Consider the following 19240-nt stretch of genomic DNA (forward strand, 5'->3'; position numbering starts at 1 on the left):
AAATACCAAGACAGTTCAATGTGGGAAGAATTCTCTTTTCAACAAATTATACTGGGACAAATGGATATCCATATGCAAAAGAATGAAGTTGGACCCCTACCTCACACGATGTGCAAAAGTTAACTCGAAATGGCTCATAGACCTATGTGTAAGAGCTAAAACTATAAAACCGTTAGAAGAAAATTTAGTAATAAATCTTTATGACCTTGGATTAAGCAATGGTTTCTTGACTATGACACGAAAAGCACAAGCAACAGAAGAAAAAAGTAGATAAATCAGATTTGGTCAAAATTAAAAACTTTTGTGCTTCAAAGGATACTATTAGGAAAGTGAAAAGACACCCCACAGAATGGGAGAAGATATTTGTGAATCATATATATAATAAGGGACTTTTGTCTAAAATATATTAAGTCCTCTTAGAACTTAACAGTAGGAAGACAAATAATTTAATCACAAACAGGCATGAGATTTGAATAGACATTTCTCCAAAGAAGATATATAAATGGCCAATAAGCACATGAAAAGATACTCAACATCATTAGTCATTAGGGAAATGCAAGTCAAAGCTGCTGTGAGGTACCACTTCATACCCACTAGAATGGTTACTATAATCAAAAAGACACAGGATGTGGAGAAATTGGAACCCTCATACATTGCTGTTGGGAATGTAAAACTGTATAGCTGCTTTGGAAAACAATTCGGTGTTTCCTCAAAAAGTTAAAGACAGAGTTGCCAAATGATCCAGCAATTCCACTAAGTATATATCCAAGAGAAAGGAAAATGTATATCTGACAAAACTTGTACACAGATGCTTATAGCAGCATTATTCATATTAGCTAAAAAAGTGGATACAACCCACGTATCCATCAACTGATGAATGGATAAGCAAAATATGGTATATCCATATAATGGAATATTATTCATCAATAAAAAGGAATGAAGTACTAATTGGTGCTAACATGGATCACACTTGAAAATATGCTAAGAGAAAGGAGCCAACTTGAAAAAGTTCTGCTAGGCAAAAGAAGCCTGACGCAAAAGTCCACATATTGTATGACTCCATTATACAGAGTAGGCAAATTCATAGAGAAAGAAATAGATTAGTGGTTGCCAAGGTTAGGGGAGGGTGGAATGGGAAATGACTGCTGATGGATATAGGGTTTCTTTTGGGGGTAGTGAAATGTTCTAAAATTACACGGTGGTGATGGTGTACAATTCTATGAATATGCTTCCATTGAATTATATACTTTAAAAGGTATGGGTATGGTATATGAATGAAATTCAATAAAGCTGTTATGCCATAAACAAGATGAAAAGACAGCCCTCAGAATGGGAGAAAGTATTTGCAAATGAAGCAACTGACAGAGGATTAATCTCCAAAATATACAAGCAGCTCATGCAGCTCAATATAAAAAAAAACAAACAACCCAATCCAAAAATGGGCGGAAGACCTAAATAGACATTTCTCCAAAGAAGGTATACAGATTGCCAACAAACACATGAAAGGATACTGAACATCACTAACGTCAGAGAAATGCAAATCAAAACTACAATGAGGTATCACCTCACACCGGTCAGAATGGCCATCATCAAAAAATCTACAAACAATAAATGCTGCAGAGGGTGTGAAGAAAAGGGAACCCTCTTGCACTGTTGGTGGGAATATAAATTGATACAGCCGCTATGGAGAACAGTATGGAGGTTCCTTAAAAAACTAAAAATAGAACTACCATATGACCCAGCAATCCCACTATTGGGCATATACCTTGAGAAAACCACCATAATTCAGAAAGACACAGGTACCACAGTGTTCATTGCAGCACTATTTACAATAGCCAGGACATGGAAGCAACCTAAGTGTCCATCAACAGATGAATGGATAAAGAAGATGTGACACATATATACAATGGAATATTACTCAGCCATAAAAAGACACGATATTGAACTATTTGTAGTGAGGTGGATGGACCTAGAGTCTGTCATGCGGGGTGAAGTAAGTCAGAAAGAGAAGAACAAATACTGTATGCTAACACATACATGGAATCTAAAAAAAAGAAAAAATGGTTCTGATGGACCTAGGGGCAGGACAGGAATAAAGATGCAGATATAGAGAATGGACTTGAGGACACTGGGAGGGGGAAGGGTAATCTGGGAGAAGTGAGAGAGCAGCACTGACATATATACACTACCAAATGTAAAATGGATGGCTAGTGGGAAGCAGCTGCATAGCAGAGGGAGGTCAGCTCGGTGCTTTGTGACCACCTAAGGGGTGGATAGGGAGGGTGGGAGGGAGACGCAAGAGGGAGGAGATATGAGGATATATGTATATGTATAGCTGATTCACTTTGTTATACAGCGGAAACTAGCACAACAATTTAAAGCAATTATACTCCAGTAAAGATGTTAAAAAAAATAAAGCTGTTATGCAAAAAATTTAGGGTGATTTGTATGTCTGAATAGCATTTTGTCAGTTTGAACTTGACTCCTATCCCTGCCACCATGCATCTTGAAGTTAGAGCATCACTGTCTTGAGCACTGGGGCAGGTGACTGTTGCCCGAAAGCCTTTCTCATCTTGAGGTGAGAAATTATGTTTGCAATTATTTCTTGCAGGAGAATAGCTGATGGCACTTTGTATCAGGAACCAAATCTTTTAAGGTGAATGTTCTGAGGTTGAAGCCTTTGCAAGTTTTAAGTGTGACTGTGCCCTACCTTAGTGCTTATTTATCCTCTCAACTGTGTGTCCCACTGGAATAGATAGTTTATGTTTTGTGTCCCATGCCCCATTCCCACCTCCACCAAGAACCTTGATTCTTTTCACTTCTTACATTTTGCCTCCTGGCTGTTGATCTTGCTCTGAGGCATTCTTTCCTGGGAGGTATGGAGGTAGCTGAAGGAGCCTCTGGGTGGCGCCTTGCCCCCAGAAGATTGACAAATGAGAATGACTTGCCTGATAGAGGCTTAGGGCCTGTGTTGGCAGGAAGAGGTGACTCATTTTTCATCAGAAGCATTTCAAAGAAAATATAATGACAGGATGATGTCAGAGGAGCAGGTGGAGACAGGAACCTTGATTGAGGTGCTGGAGGGAGGTTTTGGGTAGTATCGTTGCCAAGGTAGTCAGAATGATTGACTGGCATGGATCACAAGAAACGTCACCTGTTTTTCACTTCCTTTCTCATGAGCCCTGTTGCGGGCAGTGCTGTTCAGTGCCTTCAGAGCATGCAAGTCTATGCCTGTCTTAGGTGTACTGTGTTTCTATCTGGGTGAGACATCTCATGACATCCGGTGCCAGTCATGGACTTATTTCACACATGGTGTGGTGTGTATGGGCTCCTGTACTCTGTGCATCAGCTCCATGGCTTGCAGGGTCTGTGTCTGAGAATTGAAAATCACATGCTCATGGTGGTTCGAGGTGTGGCATTTCCCCTGAGGTATTATCAATAGATATAGGAACTTGCCTAGATATCAGAAGGTCAGATCTCAGGGACTTTACCTTATTGCCAGAAGTGCTCTGGTTCCCTCCAGTGTTTTGGCAAGAGCTGGATCTTTGCTCTAATCTTAGTTAAGTCTCCTGTTTTTCATTTTTCTTCTTTGAGTTGGGTCCTCTCCTTGGTGTGTTTGGATGAAGCTGATAAGTGGGGGAAACTTACAGTCAGGAGGACGGATAGATAAGTTTTCGAATCTTTTCATATAAGTACTCAAGTTGGTTAGGTGTTCAGGCTCCCATTTACATTAAGACTGTAAGGAGTGCTCCTTGTCATCACTATGTTTTAGCACCTACCAGAGTCTGTGTGATTGTGAGGTTGGAGGCTAAATCAGCAGTTTACAAAAAGATAAAAGAGAAGGTATTTATTGCTAGTACTCTGCCTTAGGATTCAGGTCTCAAGGAATATCTGGGGAGGGACAGCTTTGCAATATCAATTTCTGCTTTTGTGCTTTATGTATTGTTCATCTGAAAGTGGTGTGGAGATAGGGACCTTTAGGTAGCATAGGAGACTGCCAAGAAATAGGAGGTATTGCTTCTCTTTAAGATATATCGTAAGCAAGAAGAACAAACAAAAACAAACCCCAAAACAGACAAAAAAGAAAACCCCTGAAATTGGAAAGGGAGGGAGGACAGCTTTATTTATTACTTGGTGCTGTCTTTAATGGTTGCATCCTCTGGCTGATCATGAGTTCTGTTTTTGGACAATACTGCTAGGTACACTGTGGGACTAAAGCTGATCTTTGGAGTAGGGTATGAAGGACATGAATCAGACAGCTTGTTTCTTAGAGAAGAGTGCTGGGCTTCCTTGGGCCCCAGTTAGCACTATTCCTCCTCCCTGCTAGTTGTGCTTCTCTCTGTATCTCTCCATGAAATAACAAGTCATTAGAAGAGACTTTTAACTTGAAGTGCCAAAGAACCCAGGGGAAAATATTCTCTAGGGTGGGTTTGATATGGGAGCCCCTTGAGGATAATTTGTGATGACAGTGTTTCAGAAATCACCACCTGACTCACTGAGCAGAAGCAGCAGTCTTGACCTGAACATGTTCTTTATATCTGCCCCATAATATATACAGGTCCTCTTTCCCTTTGGTTATGAGCTCAAGGCCTTTAATCATGAGGTTGAGCAGTGGTAAGGGAGAACTATTCTGATGTGCCAATTTACCAGAATGTTAAGAGAATCCACGTATGAGCTGGGATCCCAAACATCTCTTTGATTTTTTTGGTGGGGAAAGAAAAGGACTCCTTTAGGGGCTCATTATCACCTATAGAATAAATAAAATCCAAACTCATATTGTCACTTAAGACCTTTCATAATCCAGTGCAACTTTCTATAAAATTGTTTTTATCAAAACGATATTTATTCTAATTTTAAAAGGTCAAATATTACTATGAGGCTTCTAACAAAAGTAATCTGTTCTATCCCTCCGCACGTCTGAGAACTGCTTCCAAGTCTTCTAGCTGTTTCTTTTAGTATTTTCCACTACATTTCGTAAATATACCCTTCTACTAGTTATTCTTGAATTTTCAGTTTTAGACATTATCTGTTGATGTTCTACTCTAGGAAATTAGGGTTTAGTTCTTTCATCCCTGTCCCCTTTACACAGTCCCCCTCCCCCTTCTTTCTGCTGTTATACCTTACTACCATTGCCTGGTACTCAAGTGTTTAGATTATTATGATTATATAAACATTGCTTAAAGCTGAGCCACATAGTATTCTACAATTACATTTCCTTTCTTGACCAACTTAAAATTTTTTTTTCCTGGAATTAATAATTGCCCTATTTTATCATTTGTCTACTGTTCTATGTACCTATCTCCACACTCTCCTACAGGACTCTAAGACAACTCTTAGTATGTTGGAACATGTCAGATAATCTTTTGGTTCAGTATTTTCTTTGGAGACATCCCGCAAGAGCTTTCTGTTCTCCACCTGTAGCCTTTAGTAAAGCTATCACCCTGAGACTTCCCTTCATCATCATACTAGGAAATTCCTTTGCTTCTCTTCTGTATTGGATGCCATGTTTCCTGGATCTCATGCAGTCAGTTTTCTTGGTTTACTCCATCTCTTCATTGGAATATATCTTAGAGTAGCTTCCTGAGAAAGGATACATGAGAGGTTAATATTTTTGAGACTTTGCTTATTTGAAAATGTCTGTATTCTACTTTTCATTTCATGCGGGGTTTGGGCATAGAGTTCTAGGTTACAAATGACTTTCCATCAGAATTTTGAAGGTGTTCCTTCTTCTGGCTTTCAGTGTTGCTCTTGAGAAGTCCTGTGCCATTCTGGTTCCTGACTTTTGTTTTGTGATCTGTTTTCTTTTGATAGCCTTTAAGATTTTATTTTTATCCCTGGTATTCTGAAATATGATGATGATGTACATTGATGAGGATCTTTTTTCATTTGCTGAGTTGAGTTCTCTGTGGACCTTCTTTATTTGAAAACACATCTTCCGTTTATTAGTTCTTTGATAATTTCCTCTCTTCCATTTTCTCCTTCTGGTATTAGTTGGATATTGGACTCAATTTCTGTCCTCTCCCCCACTCTATATTCCTCTGTCTCTTTTTGTTCTTGTTTATGGTGAAGATCCTCAGCTCCATCTTCCAACTCTTCTTTGAATTATTTTTTTTTCTCTCGTAGTTTTTATTTTAAGCATGTCCCCCCTTACTCTCTTCATGTTCCATTTTTATATACTTGTTCTTTTCTTATAGCAATATTGCCTTTTAGGGCTCCTCTGAAGGTATTAATTATCAGTGTTTTCCTCTGCTTCCAGTATTGTCTCTGTCTCAAGCTCATTCTGTTTGTTCATTTGGTCTCTGTCTTTCATGTTAGAGGCTCTGAATGTCTGATGTTTCTTGGTGATCTTCATAATTAAGAGCCCCTAAAAAAGCTGATTGGAAGCCTAAAAAGCTGATTGGTGGGGCTTGTTGCCTGGTATGCTCTACTGAATGACCAGGTAGGGGGAGGTCCATTTCCCCAGGGAGGAACTGGCCGATCTCCTATCTGGGACCTCTTTAGCCTGGAAGCCAGATCTCTGGGGTTGCCAAGCAGGGCAGTAGGGCAGGGGGAGAGTCTTGTTGTTCATTATGTCATATTTCATTTAATGCTACTGTTTTCAGTGAGATACCTCACTTCTGACCTCATGTGAGCCTGAAGACATTCAACCAGCCTGTGTTCTGCCTCACCCTGCAGCTCTTCTTCCCCTCCCCCCAAGCCTTCAGGGGTACCTAGTGCTTCTAATTCTTGAGCCTTTCTGGAGTCCTGCAGCACTGTTTGCCTCGTCCCCGGTCCCCCACAAGCACTTAGCAGAAACAGAAAGCTGAAATTTAAATCAGGTACCATTTATCTTTCCATTCTCCAGTTTGTCAAATTTCTGTTGATATTTTGAATCCTTTATTCCTGTGGTTTTGTGCCATTTTTATTCCTTTAGTGTCATTTTTCTGAGGTTTCAGAAGGGAGTGGAGATAAATATGCATATTAAGTCTGCCATGTGTAACCTAAGGTGGGCAGAAGTGAATCTTCCCAACTTCTCCTTCTCTCTCTCAAATACACAAACCCTGTGCTCTAGCTTCGCTTGTTTCTTCCTCTTTTTCCATAATCTTGCTTGTGCCCTCTCTCCTCCTGGAACATCTACTCTTCTCATTTCAGACTGTTGAAATCCTACATATTCTTCCAGGCCCCTAATCGATGGAAGCCTTTCCCCCCACCTCCTCCCACATAATGACCATTCCATTGACTGAGTTACTAAAGTTCCGTTACTGAATTTTTGTGGTCTTGCCCTCCTCATGACAAAGCATATATTGCCTTATACTATAATTTTTTATACACTCACTGCTTCCCTGTTAGATTGTGAACTCTTAAAGGATAGTATAAGACTATTTTGTAAATTTTCAATTGTTGGTAACAATTAACATAGAACCTAGGCAACTAAATATTTCACGGAACCGCAGAGTTTTAGAACTGGAAAAGAATTTAGAGATCTAGACTATCAAATCATTTTATGAATAAATAAATAGATCCAGTGTGATTAAACGATGCTAGAGTCATATAATAAGCTAGGGACTGAACTGGAGCTGTAACCTCATCATCTAGCTCTCAAACTGCTAAATGTAGTGATAAAATCTGATATATGCTTAATTAAATATTCTGGTTAATCCAGAGTTAACCAGCAGGCACTTTCTGTTTCATTCTTGTTGAAAATTTTTATACATATCTTTTGGTCTTAGTAATGTAGGTAATTTTGTCATAGGTAATTTCTTTTTTCTTTTTTTTTTGACAAATCAGGATATTGAATATTCTGAATTTTGTCAAAAACTGAGTTGCATAACAGTTTTCTTCCAAGGCCTCAGGGACCCATGGATTATAGGTGAGAAAAATATAAGCAACTGAACTGAAAATGCCCTGATTTCAGGAAAATTAAAAAAAAAATCCGATTATGATGTTATGTGGGGTGATTCTTTTTCTTCTTCAGTGGTAGAGTGCGTACAGTAGGGGGCAGACCCAGTCTAGTTGGGTCCTAGTTAAAGTTTTGCTGTTTGATAATACACCAAGGATTATTGCTTGAAGTACTTTAAGGTAAATTGTCTGTGCCAGAGATCCTCCTTGATTTCCCTGAGTTATTTAGCTCTTGGCAGTCATTTCCAGAATGTTTGAGATGGCTCCATAGATTCATCATGTCTGAGGGGTTAGAAGATCTAGGAATATCTGTTGGGAGAAGGTTGAACAATAGCTATTGTGCATTTAGGATTTATTGAATATCAACTGTGCCAGTCACTAATCAAAAAAGCCAGGTGCCATTCTTTTCCTCACTCCCTACTTTGGGCACTTGGGGGTGGATGGGCATGTACTTAAGAGGCTGCCTCTTCCTCTGAGATGTGGTTTTCATCATGCTTTGCCTCACAGTATAAGGCTGCATGATAGCAGATGGTCTGATGCTGGGGCTGGCTTGCAGTCCGCATTGGGCAGAGCTGTTGCTAGACAAGCAGTCTATGGTGGAATGAACCAGAACTGACCAGTAGGCTGGGCTGGGCTCTGCTTCATGCCCATCCCTTTTGGTTTTATCCAAAATAGAAACTGTGGTCCTCAAATTTTAGATGTACTCATTGGTGTTTCTGCCTTTGCCTCTTTCTTCATTGCCACCTGGCTGTCATCGGAGGGAATTCACTATAGCTCTGAGTCCCTGCAGGGGGTTGAGAGGAGCTATCACTGTTTCCAGGACGGGGTGTGTGTTCTCTTCCATTAAAACTGTTACCCACATTTCCTTTTATTACTTGTTAAGTCAGAATCAGCTGGGAGGGTGCATTACTCACCAGGCACACACAGTGGCCCTGGCTGCGGGCGGGGAGAGTGAGAGTGAGTCAGCTCAGGGAATGGGAAAATTGCAGGGTAGTGGCGGGGGGTGGGGGTGGGTAGGAGTTGTGTGCCAGTGACTGTTCCTTCTCTGCCTGTGCTGTTCTCTATAAGGACTCATCACAAAGCTGTGAATACTGGGCATCCAGTTGGGGGTGCCAGTAAGCCAACCAAATTGTGGTGATGATGTCTCCTGTGAAAGGAATGAGCTGACAGTCTTCTATGTTATGGGTGTATGTGGGTTTTGAGGCAAGCTTGAGCTTGTATAATATTAAGTTCTGTGTGTAAGGGTTTCGCTAGAATAAAGCAATCACAGAGTCTCTGTCTTGGTTATAAAATTCAGTCTTCTGCATCTATCTTTGTCCAGTAGGGGTCACTGGGGTATTAAGCTCTAAATGAGAGAAACTCCAAATCCTATGATAGACCAATCAGATTCCTTGTCTTTATTGTACAGAGTACTATCTATTTTTTTTTATATTAGAGCAGAAACAAAAGATGTGAACTTGTTTTAAGAACGTTGTGGATGGGCTTCCCTGGTGGCACAGTGGTTAAGGATCCGCCTGCCAGTGCAGGGGACACAGGTTTGAGCCCTGGTCCGGGGAGATCCCACATGCCACGGAGCAACTAAGCCCGTGCACCACAACTACTGAGCCTGCGCTCTAGAGTCCGCGAGCCACAACTCCTGAGCCCACGTGCCACAACTCCTGAAGCCTGTGCACCTAGAGCCCATGCTCTGCAATGAGAAGCCCGGGCACTGCAACAAAGAGAAGTCCCCGCTCGCTGCAACTAGAGAAAGCCCGCGTGCGACAGCGAAGGCCCAATGCAGCCAAAAATAAATACATTTAAAAAAAGGGGGGCTTCCCTGGTGGCGCAGTGGTTGAGAGTCCGCCTGCCGATGCAGGGGACACGGGTTCGTGCCCCGGTCCGGGAAGATCCCACATGCTGCGGAGCGGCTAGGCCCGTGAGCCATGGCCACTGAGCCTGCGCATCCGGAGCCTGTGCTCCGCAACGGGAGAGGCCACGGCAGTGAGAGGCCCGCGTACCGCCAAAAAAAAAGAACGTTGTGGATCATTAAGTATTTGAAGAGCAGATTATTCCAAAGGCTGAGATGGAATCGATTTTATGAGTAAGATTTGAAGAGCAATTTTTAAAGAAAATGAAAGGAGATAGGGGAAGAAAACTGTTTATTAAGTATCTGATGTATACCTACATATTTTACATATATTTCTTATTTAATCTTATCAACAATGCTGAGAAACAGGATTTATATACACATTGTACATATCACGAACCCAAAGTTCAGAAACATTAAGTGGCTTCCCTAAGGTCACATAATTCTGAAGTGATACTGTCAGGAGAGATCCTACTAGCCATGTTTCATTTGACTTTGGTCCTTGGGCCCTGGTAAGGGGTCACGAGAGCAGAAGGTTTGATTAGAAGGTAAGCAGAGCCTGGTGGTAGACTCTCCTGAGAAAGACTAAAATAATTCTTGTGATGAATTAGGGTTTGGAGCAGGCTCCAAGGGTTCACAAGTGGAAAGAAGCTGACAAATCTGTCTTTGTCTTCAGTGGGCAAGTTCTACATCTTTTTCACTTAGGGCTGCTGCCTGGATGTGGAAAACTGTCTCACAGAGATCTAAAATTAGCTCTTTGTTTGTGTGCAAAGCTTGGTTTCCATGAATAAATAGTTTAAGTTGGTCTCTCTTACCTACCTCTTATCTCGGCCTGGACAACTCTTTTGAACCTTGAATGTTGCTACCTTAGGCATTCTCAAGCCTGCCTGGTTACATCATTGTTGAGCTCCTGACCCCTCTGTCAGCTGCATGCTTATTCTACTCTCTTGTGTTCTTGATTTTCTGGTATCTCAGGAAAACTGAAGTTGATCACGTGTTCTTAGCCAGACCACACTAAAAGACATTTTCCATTGAGACCATTTTTTGTTTTTATCTGGAAAAGCATTTAAAAAATGCATTTAGGCGGGATATGAGTAAGATGCTAACTCTCCTTCAATGTGCATTTACTTGGGATGACAGATATTTCTGGACAAAAATAACAGCCTTGGCAAAATTCAGAAGCAACCCCCATAGACAGGGCCTCTTATTCTTATATCATCTTTTCTCCATTTACTTAAGGTACTGACTCTCAGAGTATCCTGGAAAAAGTTTAATAGCTAGATCTTATTATTTTTACTTTCTTGGGGGAAACGGTCAGAACCCCAAAGAGAGGGATTATTTAAAATGGTAATATGGATACTATGGTTGACTAATAATGCTTGTCTTTTTCCTTTTTGAAGCAGTGCCATTGAAGCTCAATTTGTTTTATTCATGGAGTTGGTGGTTTAGAGCTGTTAAATACCACACACTTTGCTTTGACTTACCTCCTTGCATTGGCCACTGAAGATGATTTGATGCTTTGCTAGGGCATAAATGTTCTAGTGTAGGAACAATGGTAACAATAGTTAACATTAATGAGAGAATGTTTAATATTTAAAAAATAGTTAATAGTGCTTACTGCGTGCCGAATAGCCCATGCATTTTCTCACCTAATTCACACTGTAACACTGTGAAGAGGTAAGTTTATTATCCCCATTTTACAGATGGAGAAATTGAGGATTAAAGAGATTAAGTAATTGGTCCAAAGATACAGCTAGAAACTATGAAGTCAGAATTTGAGTCGAGGTTTGGCTAACAGATTATGTTAAGTTTAGAGTTCTGGGAAGAGGGAGAGAGAGGGAAAGAGAAGAACGGGGTTTGGGGAAAGTTTGGCTGTTGGACAGAATCCGTATCTGGAGAGACTTCTAGAAGTGGAATTTCTGAATCAATAAGTTAACTTTTTCTCTTAAACTAGTGGAGCATATTGAGTTATTTCTGCCATAAGAACAGTTTTCCAGGCAGTTGCTCTCTGGTGTATGTTTTTGTGGTGAAAATAGATGGATTCTCAAGGAAAGCTTATATTTTGGGAATCTTCATGATTTGTTGGACCCATTTTTACTCTTTCTAGTTTGCTCCCCCCTTGTACTCCTGGCCCTCACAGTGCTCTTCAGATCCTCTTGCTCTTTTTGTTCATTCATTCATTCGTTTATTCACTCATTCCACAAGTAGTTATTTAGTGATGAGATTTTATACAGGAGAACATTCATCTAACTTCAAAAACTTTAGTGGAGTCAAAATATACACACAACTATATTCTAAAGTAGAAACGTTATGAGAGAGAAACACATAAAGTATAAATTCAAGGGAGGTGTTTACTTCTAACTGGGATGGAGGGAGTCACCAGGGAAAATTCTGTGGAAGTACTGGTTTAAACTGACCCGTAGGAGTGGGACTTTGACTTGCGGAGATGGGAAGGAAATACAGTACATTCCAGGGTAAGCGAGGGAAATATTGTAAAGCCAGAGAGTTTTGGACTTAATTTGCTGACTGTGGAGAATTGAAAACTTTAGAATTAAATTACAAATGAGCATTTATTGAGCATTTAAGATGCACCAGTCATTATGCATGCTTCAGGGAGATTAATCTCACAGTGAATGAGGATAGGGTTGGCAGGTTGGAGACGGGGATCAGGTAAATTAGATTCGGTAATTTTGGTTATAGGTTAGGTAAATTATCAGTTTACCAAGGTTTTGTAAAGTCTGAGCAGTATTCAGAAGTCTTGTGATCAGATGTAGTTTGTTTGCTGTTCCGCCAAATAATGATAATAATAGGCAATATTTATTGAGCACATACTATGTGCCAGGCACTATCTAAACACTTTAAATACATTAACTCATTTAATACTCACTACAGCTCTGTGGGACAGGTACTATTACTGTCATCATTTTACAGGTGAGGAGATTGAGGTTCCTTGAAGTCATTTAAGTAACTTGCCCACAGGTGCTAATGTGGCATATCTAGTAGAGTCTGGATTTGAACTCAAGCAGCCTGGCTTCAGATTGGGCCTGTAATTGCCATTCTACTAAAATACTTATGGCATCTAGGGTACTGAGCAAGAAATTTGGATATTTTCCTAACTTTATTGTATTTGGTGACTCTGGGGTATATAGAAAATTCTTCGTAGGCATTCTGAGCCTTTGCATGTTTATTGTTGTCTCAATACCATATTGCTAAACCTTAGAGACAGGAGTCATGGATGTCTCCTAATTAGCTCCTATGAAGCCCACATCCTCTGCCTTCTGGACTCACAGGAGAAAACAGATGACAAGCGCTCAGGGCCAGGTTTTGAGGCCTGGACCTCCCATTTCCAGAAGCCCACGGTTTCCAATCCTATTAGTCATATGCTAGTCTCTCCACCAAAATTTTAATCTCAGTTATATATATATATATATATATATTTTTAAAGTCTCTCTTTGTACGCCTTTTTTTTCTAGATTTCAGTCTTTTAATCATATGGGTCTTAAGTTTTCAGTCAGTATCTGCTGAAGTTCTGATGCTTGCGGATGTCAGTTAATTTTGAAACCAGGTATACTCCATGACAGTTTGAATAAAACATGCAGCCTTCTTTCTCACAGGCTTGCTTTCATCTCAGTCGCAGACACTAAAGTGATTCTGGGGTGTTGCCCAAGATTTCTTGTGGGTAATGGTTGTGGGTGACCGTCCTAAATTCTTGTGAGTGAAGTAATCTGATAGAAAGGTAGGTCTCAAGTCTTAATGAAGTTCAGAGTCTTGCTTTTACAAGGCTTTCTGATGGTTTGGGGCCCTTCCCATTGGCTGTTAGCAAGGGGTATCCTGGGGGGTGCTAAATATGTCTTTAAATGGCCTATTCTTTGTATATTAAATGATCTCTAAGAAGAAAAGTAGTCACTCCCTCCTGCCAGCTTCTAACCACTTCCTGTAAATGACAGCACACAGATCCATCTTAGTTTTTCTGAGTGAAAAAGTTACTTTCACAAAGGCAGTTTCCCTGCTCATTTTTCTTCCTTCAAACATGCATACATACCTATACACAAAGGCTGGAAACAAACTTTTTAACCTGTCATATGTAGAAAAATGGTGTATCCAAGGTATAGCATGTCATCTTATAAAGATCTTATGAAGAGTAAATTACTTTGGGTACTTTTCATTGTCTTCTCTAATAATAACAGTAGATTCAGAATGTATCTTGATATTTGAGTCCTTGAATTTTTTTTTTTTCCTTCAAATTTCCTAGGTGTTTTTGAATGGCACAAGCATGATATATGATTTTCTAATTCAGACAGCTTTGCAATGGCTTCAGGTAGCAAAATAAGGCAGAGAAATGGTTTTCACTTTGGGAAATGAAAATATGGTGAAGATATTTGTAAGGCTGCAGAACGTGTTGTACACTGGTGACACAGACAGCACTAGCACTGTAACATTTTGTGTTGAAATTGAGATTCTTTCCTTAGAGCTGAGTAGAGCCATTTACAGGCTCTTGTCTTACAAAGAGGGAGTATTCCAAACATATAAATATCTAAAATTGTTTAGCTTCAGGTTAGCATACTGATTTTGCCAGAACTTTTCAGCGAAGGGAGGCAGTGTGATTAAAATCTATTGATTTGAAACCAGACAGATAAAAGTTCAGATGTCAGTTCATCTTCTTACTTACTTTGTGACTTTGGGCAAAATAACTTGAATTTTCTGAGCCTCAAGTTCTTGATTTATAAAATAGGGATATTTTAGGGGATACTACAGGGATTACATTGAAATAACAGATTGAAGATGCTTTCTAGTAGCTGCTTAATAAATATCAGTTTCCCTTCCAAGCAAGTCTGTCTTCTCTGACCATCGCAGCTCAGGAGCTTCTCCACAGTAAGAGGGGTGTCATCATCATCTTTGCGTCCATTGTGTCTAGCATAATGCTCCATATTTTAAATTGAATGAATGAATGAAGTGCTCCGTTTCACAAGAGAGCCCTGCTCCAGAGGGAGCTCTGGCTTAGTCTCCACTGGATTGCACCATCAGTTTTTCCTCCCTAGTGCTTATTCCCTTCAGCAGACACAATTATTGACAACATTTCACATGCCAAGAAAAATTCTCTTTTGGGCCTACATCCCTCTTTCTGCTCCCTTTTACAGCAAAATTCCTTCCTAAAAGAGTTGATGTTAGTTACTGTCACTGATTGTTTCCATTCTCTCTTGAGTCACTCCCGTTGGACCTTTTCTCTGCCATGCCATCAAGACTGCCCTTGTTAAAGGCCCTAGCGACCTCCACATTGCTAAATTCAATGGCCAATTCTCAGTCCTCTTCCTGACACATTAACAGCTTAGTCACTACTTAGAGCACATCCTTCACCTGGCTTCTGGGGCAGCATGCTCTTTTGGTTCTTTTAATCCACTGGCTTCTTTTTTTAGTCTCTTTTGGTGGTTCTTCCTCTTCCCTACCTAATGTTGGAGAGTTTCTAGGGCTTAGTCCTTGCACTTGACCTTTTCTCTCTCTGTGTTTACTCCCTAAGTGATCTCATCTAGTTTCCTGGCTTTAAAGCAACAGCCTGGGTCTCTCCCAGAACTCTGGATTCATATATTAAATTGCTTATTCACAATTCCACTAGAATGTCTACTAGGCATTTCAAAGTTAATGTATCCAAAATGGAATTCCTACCCCACTCCCCACAAAAACCACCCCAAACAACTGCAACCACCAATGAACCCCAAACCCGCTGCTTCTCTGGCTGCCCTTCCCATCTCAGTAAATAGCAGTTTGGTCCTTTGAATTTCTCAGGCCCCAAACCTGGAAGTCATTCTCAACTCTGTTTTTTCCCTGCTCACCCCACATCCAGTCTATCAGCAGATCCTGATGATTCCTTTATATATATATATATATATTATTAATCTTTTAAAAATATTCATTCATTCATTCATTCATTTATGGCTGCGTTGGGTCCTCATTGCTGCACGCGGGCTTTCTCTAGTTGCAGTGAGCAGCGGCTACTGTTCGTTGCGGGGCGTGAGCTTCTCATTGCGGTGGCTTCTCTTGTTGCGGAGCACAGGCTCTAGGTGCGCGGTCTTCAGTAGTTGCAGCACGCGGGCTCAGTAGTTGTGGCTCGCGAGCTGTAGACACAGGCTCAGTAGTTGTGGCGCACGGACTTAGTTGCTCTGCGGCATGTGGGATCTTCCCAGATCAGGGCTTGAACCCATGTCACCTGCATTGGCAGGCGGATTCTTACCCACTGCACCACCAGGGAAGTCCCTGATGACTCTTCAATTTGTCCAGAATATGACCACATTTCACCATCTCTACCACTGCACCCTGGTCTCAGTTATCATATCTCAGGCACTAGTTTTCACTTGGATTATTGTAATGGCATTATAACTAGTTTCCCTGCTCCCGCTCTTGTCGCTCTCTAGTCTGTTATCAATATAGCAGCAAGAGTGATCCTTTTAAAATCTAAGTTAAATCCTATCACTTGCTCACAGGAAACCCTTCAAAGGTTTCCCATTTCACTTAGAATAAAAACCAGATTCTTTACGAATAGCCTATACAGCCGTAGATGATCCGATCCCTCTCTGGCCTCATCTCCTGCCACTCCCTTTCGCTTTCAGCTTCAGCCGTTCTGGTTTCCCTGATGTCCCCTGAACACACCAAGCCTACTTCTGCCTCGGGGACCTTGTACTTGCTCGTTTTTTGGGGGGCTTATCCTTTCTCTAAAAAGCCACATGGGGCTTCCCTGGTGGCGCAGTGGTTGAGAGTCCGCCTGCCGATGCAGGGGACACGGGTTCGTGCCCCGATCCCGGAAGATCCCACATGCCGCGGAGCGGCTGGGCCCGCGAGCCATGGCCGCGGAGCCTGTGTGTCCGGAGCCTGTGCTCCGCAACGGGAGAGGCCACAGCAGTGAGAGGCCCGCGTACAGCAAAAAAAAAAAAAAAAAAAAAAAAAAAAGCCACATGACTTGTTGGTTTGTAATGTCATCTTATTAGAGAAACCTTCCCTGACCATCCTGTACATAAAACTGTAAACATCTCCCCTCTGGCTCTCCTTTCTCCTCTTCATCTCCTTTAGTATATGTTTACTTGTTTATGTTTATTTTGTGTATTCCTCTATTCTCCTACTAGCATATAAGCCCCATGAAAGCAAGATCTTTGTTTTGTTCACTACTCTGTTCCCAGTACCTAGAACAGGGCCTGGTACATGGTAAATATTTGATGAATAAAATGTAGGTTAGCACAAAATCGTAGATGGTCTTGATGCCAGATTAAAACATACACATTGTAAATATTAGTTCCCCCATCAAGGGCCCTTTGTCATCTTTCTGGTTAGTAGATTGTTCAAATCTAAAACCCTTCCCTTTTATTAAAAAAAAAGAGGGGGTAAAGTATCTCTTCATAGAGAAGTAAATGAGAAGAGGGGCAGTGGTACTGCAAGAACTTTGCATATTCAGCTTAGGTTGTACAGAGTTCTCTCTAGTCTTTAAATGTGTTTCTTAGGTTTATTGAAATATAATTTATATACAATAATATCCACCCATTTCGGTCTACAATGTTGTGAGTTTTGACAAATGTATACAGTCGTGGAACTATCATCAGAGTCAGCAAATAGAACATTTCCATTACCCCATAAAGTTTTTTTGTGTTCTGTGGTAGTCTAGTCTGTTCCCTTCCCTCACCCTGAGCCCCTGGCAACCACTTATCTGATTCCTCTCCCCGTAGTTTTGCTTTTCTAGAATGTCATATAAGTGGCATCACGCAGTACATAGCCTTTTGTGTTTGGCTTCTTTCATGTAGCATAATGCTTTTGAGATTCATCCATGCTGTTGTATGTATCAGGAGTATGTTCCTTTTTTATTGCTGTGTTGTAGTCCATTGTATGGATGCACCACCGTTTTTATTAGTTCACCAGTTGATGGACATTTGGGTTGTTTTCAGTTTTAGTTATTCTGAATGAAGCTGCTATAAACATTTACGTACGGGTTTTTGTGTGGACACGTTTTCGTTTTTCTTGGGTCAGTATCTAGGAGTGATACAGCTTGGTCATCCTGGTATGTGTATGACTGTTTTCTAGAGTAATTTCTAGAGTTGCCAATTTCACCCCCCACCAGCAGTGTATGAGAATTCCAGTTGCTTTATATCTTGCCAGGACTCTTAGTTTTATTCATTCTACTGGGTGTGTAAGTGTTAAAGTGTTTACAGTTGCTGCTACAATGTCCATGTCAAGTTTTCATTTGCAAGCAGGCTTTAGTTTTGTTGAAGGCATTCTTTTCTGTGGAGCTTGTTCTGCATGTGATCCTCTCTGTGGTGATGTTCAGGTCCCTTACCTCCTCCTCCCGGGTTGTGGGTGTGGAAGGGTTGCCCTCCAGCTAGGCCAGGGAACTTGTGGACACTTACACATCCCTACGTACTTCGCCTCCTCCCTGCAAGTGGCTCCCTAGTGTTTCTGCAACTTTCTTCTTCTGGCTCCATCCCAGCCAGGCTGGGAGTGGAAAGTTAGGAGTGTGGCGTCCTCTGACAGTCTCCCTTCTTGTAGAAGGGTCTGAGGCTTGTTTGTTTAAGCTGAACAGAGGATGCCAAACATAGAGTTTGAGTCAGCTCAGCAGTAGCTTAGACGCCCCTTTTTGCTCTCCTGGTTCCTCCTTCCCTTTCCCCTCCCCCTCTGGCCAGTTGTTTCCTGGGCTTTGTCTGAGACACACTGCAGAGTTTTAGTCCCCATCTACTACTGCCTGCTGTAAAACAGAGGCGAGATGGAGGAAAAGCCACCAGGAAGTGTCTGACAACACGGAGCTGCGGGCCTCTGCCTCTGTGCTGATAGTACAGGACAGCAGTAACCTCAGGAGAAAGGCATTTAGAGGCTGCGCTGAGCTGTGGGCTTGTGGCTAATTCAGGGGAGGAGAAAGGACGGGCCTGGAAATGCCTCTCTTAGATTCGTCTTATTTGCCACCAACCATCTTTATTTTGACGCACATTCTTGGAATTGCCGGTGTTCTGTACTGGAAGAGATGTGCCAGAGGCAGAGCAGGTAATGGGTGCCCAGTGCTTCTTGAAATCTGCTGTGGGGCTTTCGAGGGTGGGGTAGATGACGGAGGCCTTCCCAGTTGCCTTCCTTAAAGGGCCAGGACAGCCTCTGGGCTGGGTGCTGTCAGACCTGAGTGTGTGTGGGATCTACTGAGGAAACCAGACTGTCCTGGGACCAGTTTGGGACCTGGACCCTCTACTGTTTTGTGAGGTTCGTCTGGCTGGAGGGTGCTGGTTGGATGAGATGATGTCTGGGCTGGAGGCTGAGGGAAGTGGCAATTGTGCTGACTTTTGTTCTTCCTCAGAGATCAAGCCCTTCCATTCTTTACTTTCTCAGACTCAAAGTGGTTTTTGATCTTTTTTTTTAAAAACCAAAAACATACAGTAACTCTATCACCCTCCTTCAGGTGTAAATGTGGGAGAACTTGTGGGGTTAGAGAAGTTTCTAGATTTGGCGTATATTTGGGTGAGAAAAGGCAGAAGAGGAAAGGTCAGTGAGAGGAAAGGGTCA

At 41.5% G+C, this 19240-nt stretch overlaps 1 protein-coding gene across 17 annotated transcripts in view; it reads left to right on the plus strand.

The window, feature by feature from the left end:
- Positions 1-19240, plus strand: part of MACF1 (microtubule actin crosslinking factor 1) — a 330003-nt gene that overhangs the window by 67895 nt on the left and 242868 nt on the right. For 8 of the 17 annotated variants that reach the window (XM_060089543.1, XM_060089551.1, XM_060089545.1 and 5 more), the window contains exon 1: positions 18445-18733. The exons of 2 other annotated variants lie outside the window; for them this stretch is intronic. In XM_060089543.1, the coding sequence (XP_059945526.1) occupies positions 18625-18733 (109 nt within the window). In that variant the 5' untranslated portion in view covers positions 18445-18624. Of the gene's footprint in view, positions 1-18444; positions 18734-19240 lie in introns of those variants that run through there. 7 more of the 17 variants (XM_060089554.1, XM_060089555.1, XM_060089556.1 and 4 more) reach the window with 2 other exon arrangements.

The sequence above is a fragment of the Mesoplodon densirostris genome, chromosome 2, assembly GCF_025265405.1.
Source record: "Mesoplodon densirostris isolate mMesDen1 chromosome 2, mMesDen1 primary haplotype, whole genome shotgun sequence".
Lineage (NCBI taxonomy): Eukaryota > Metazoa > Chordata > Mammalia > Artiodactyla > Ziphiidae > Mesoplodon > Mesoplodon densirostris.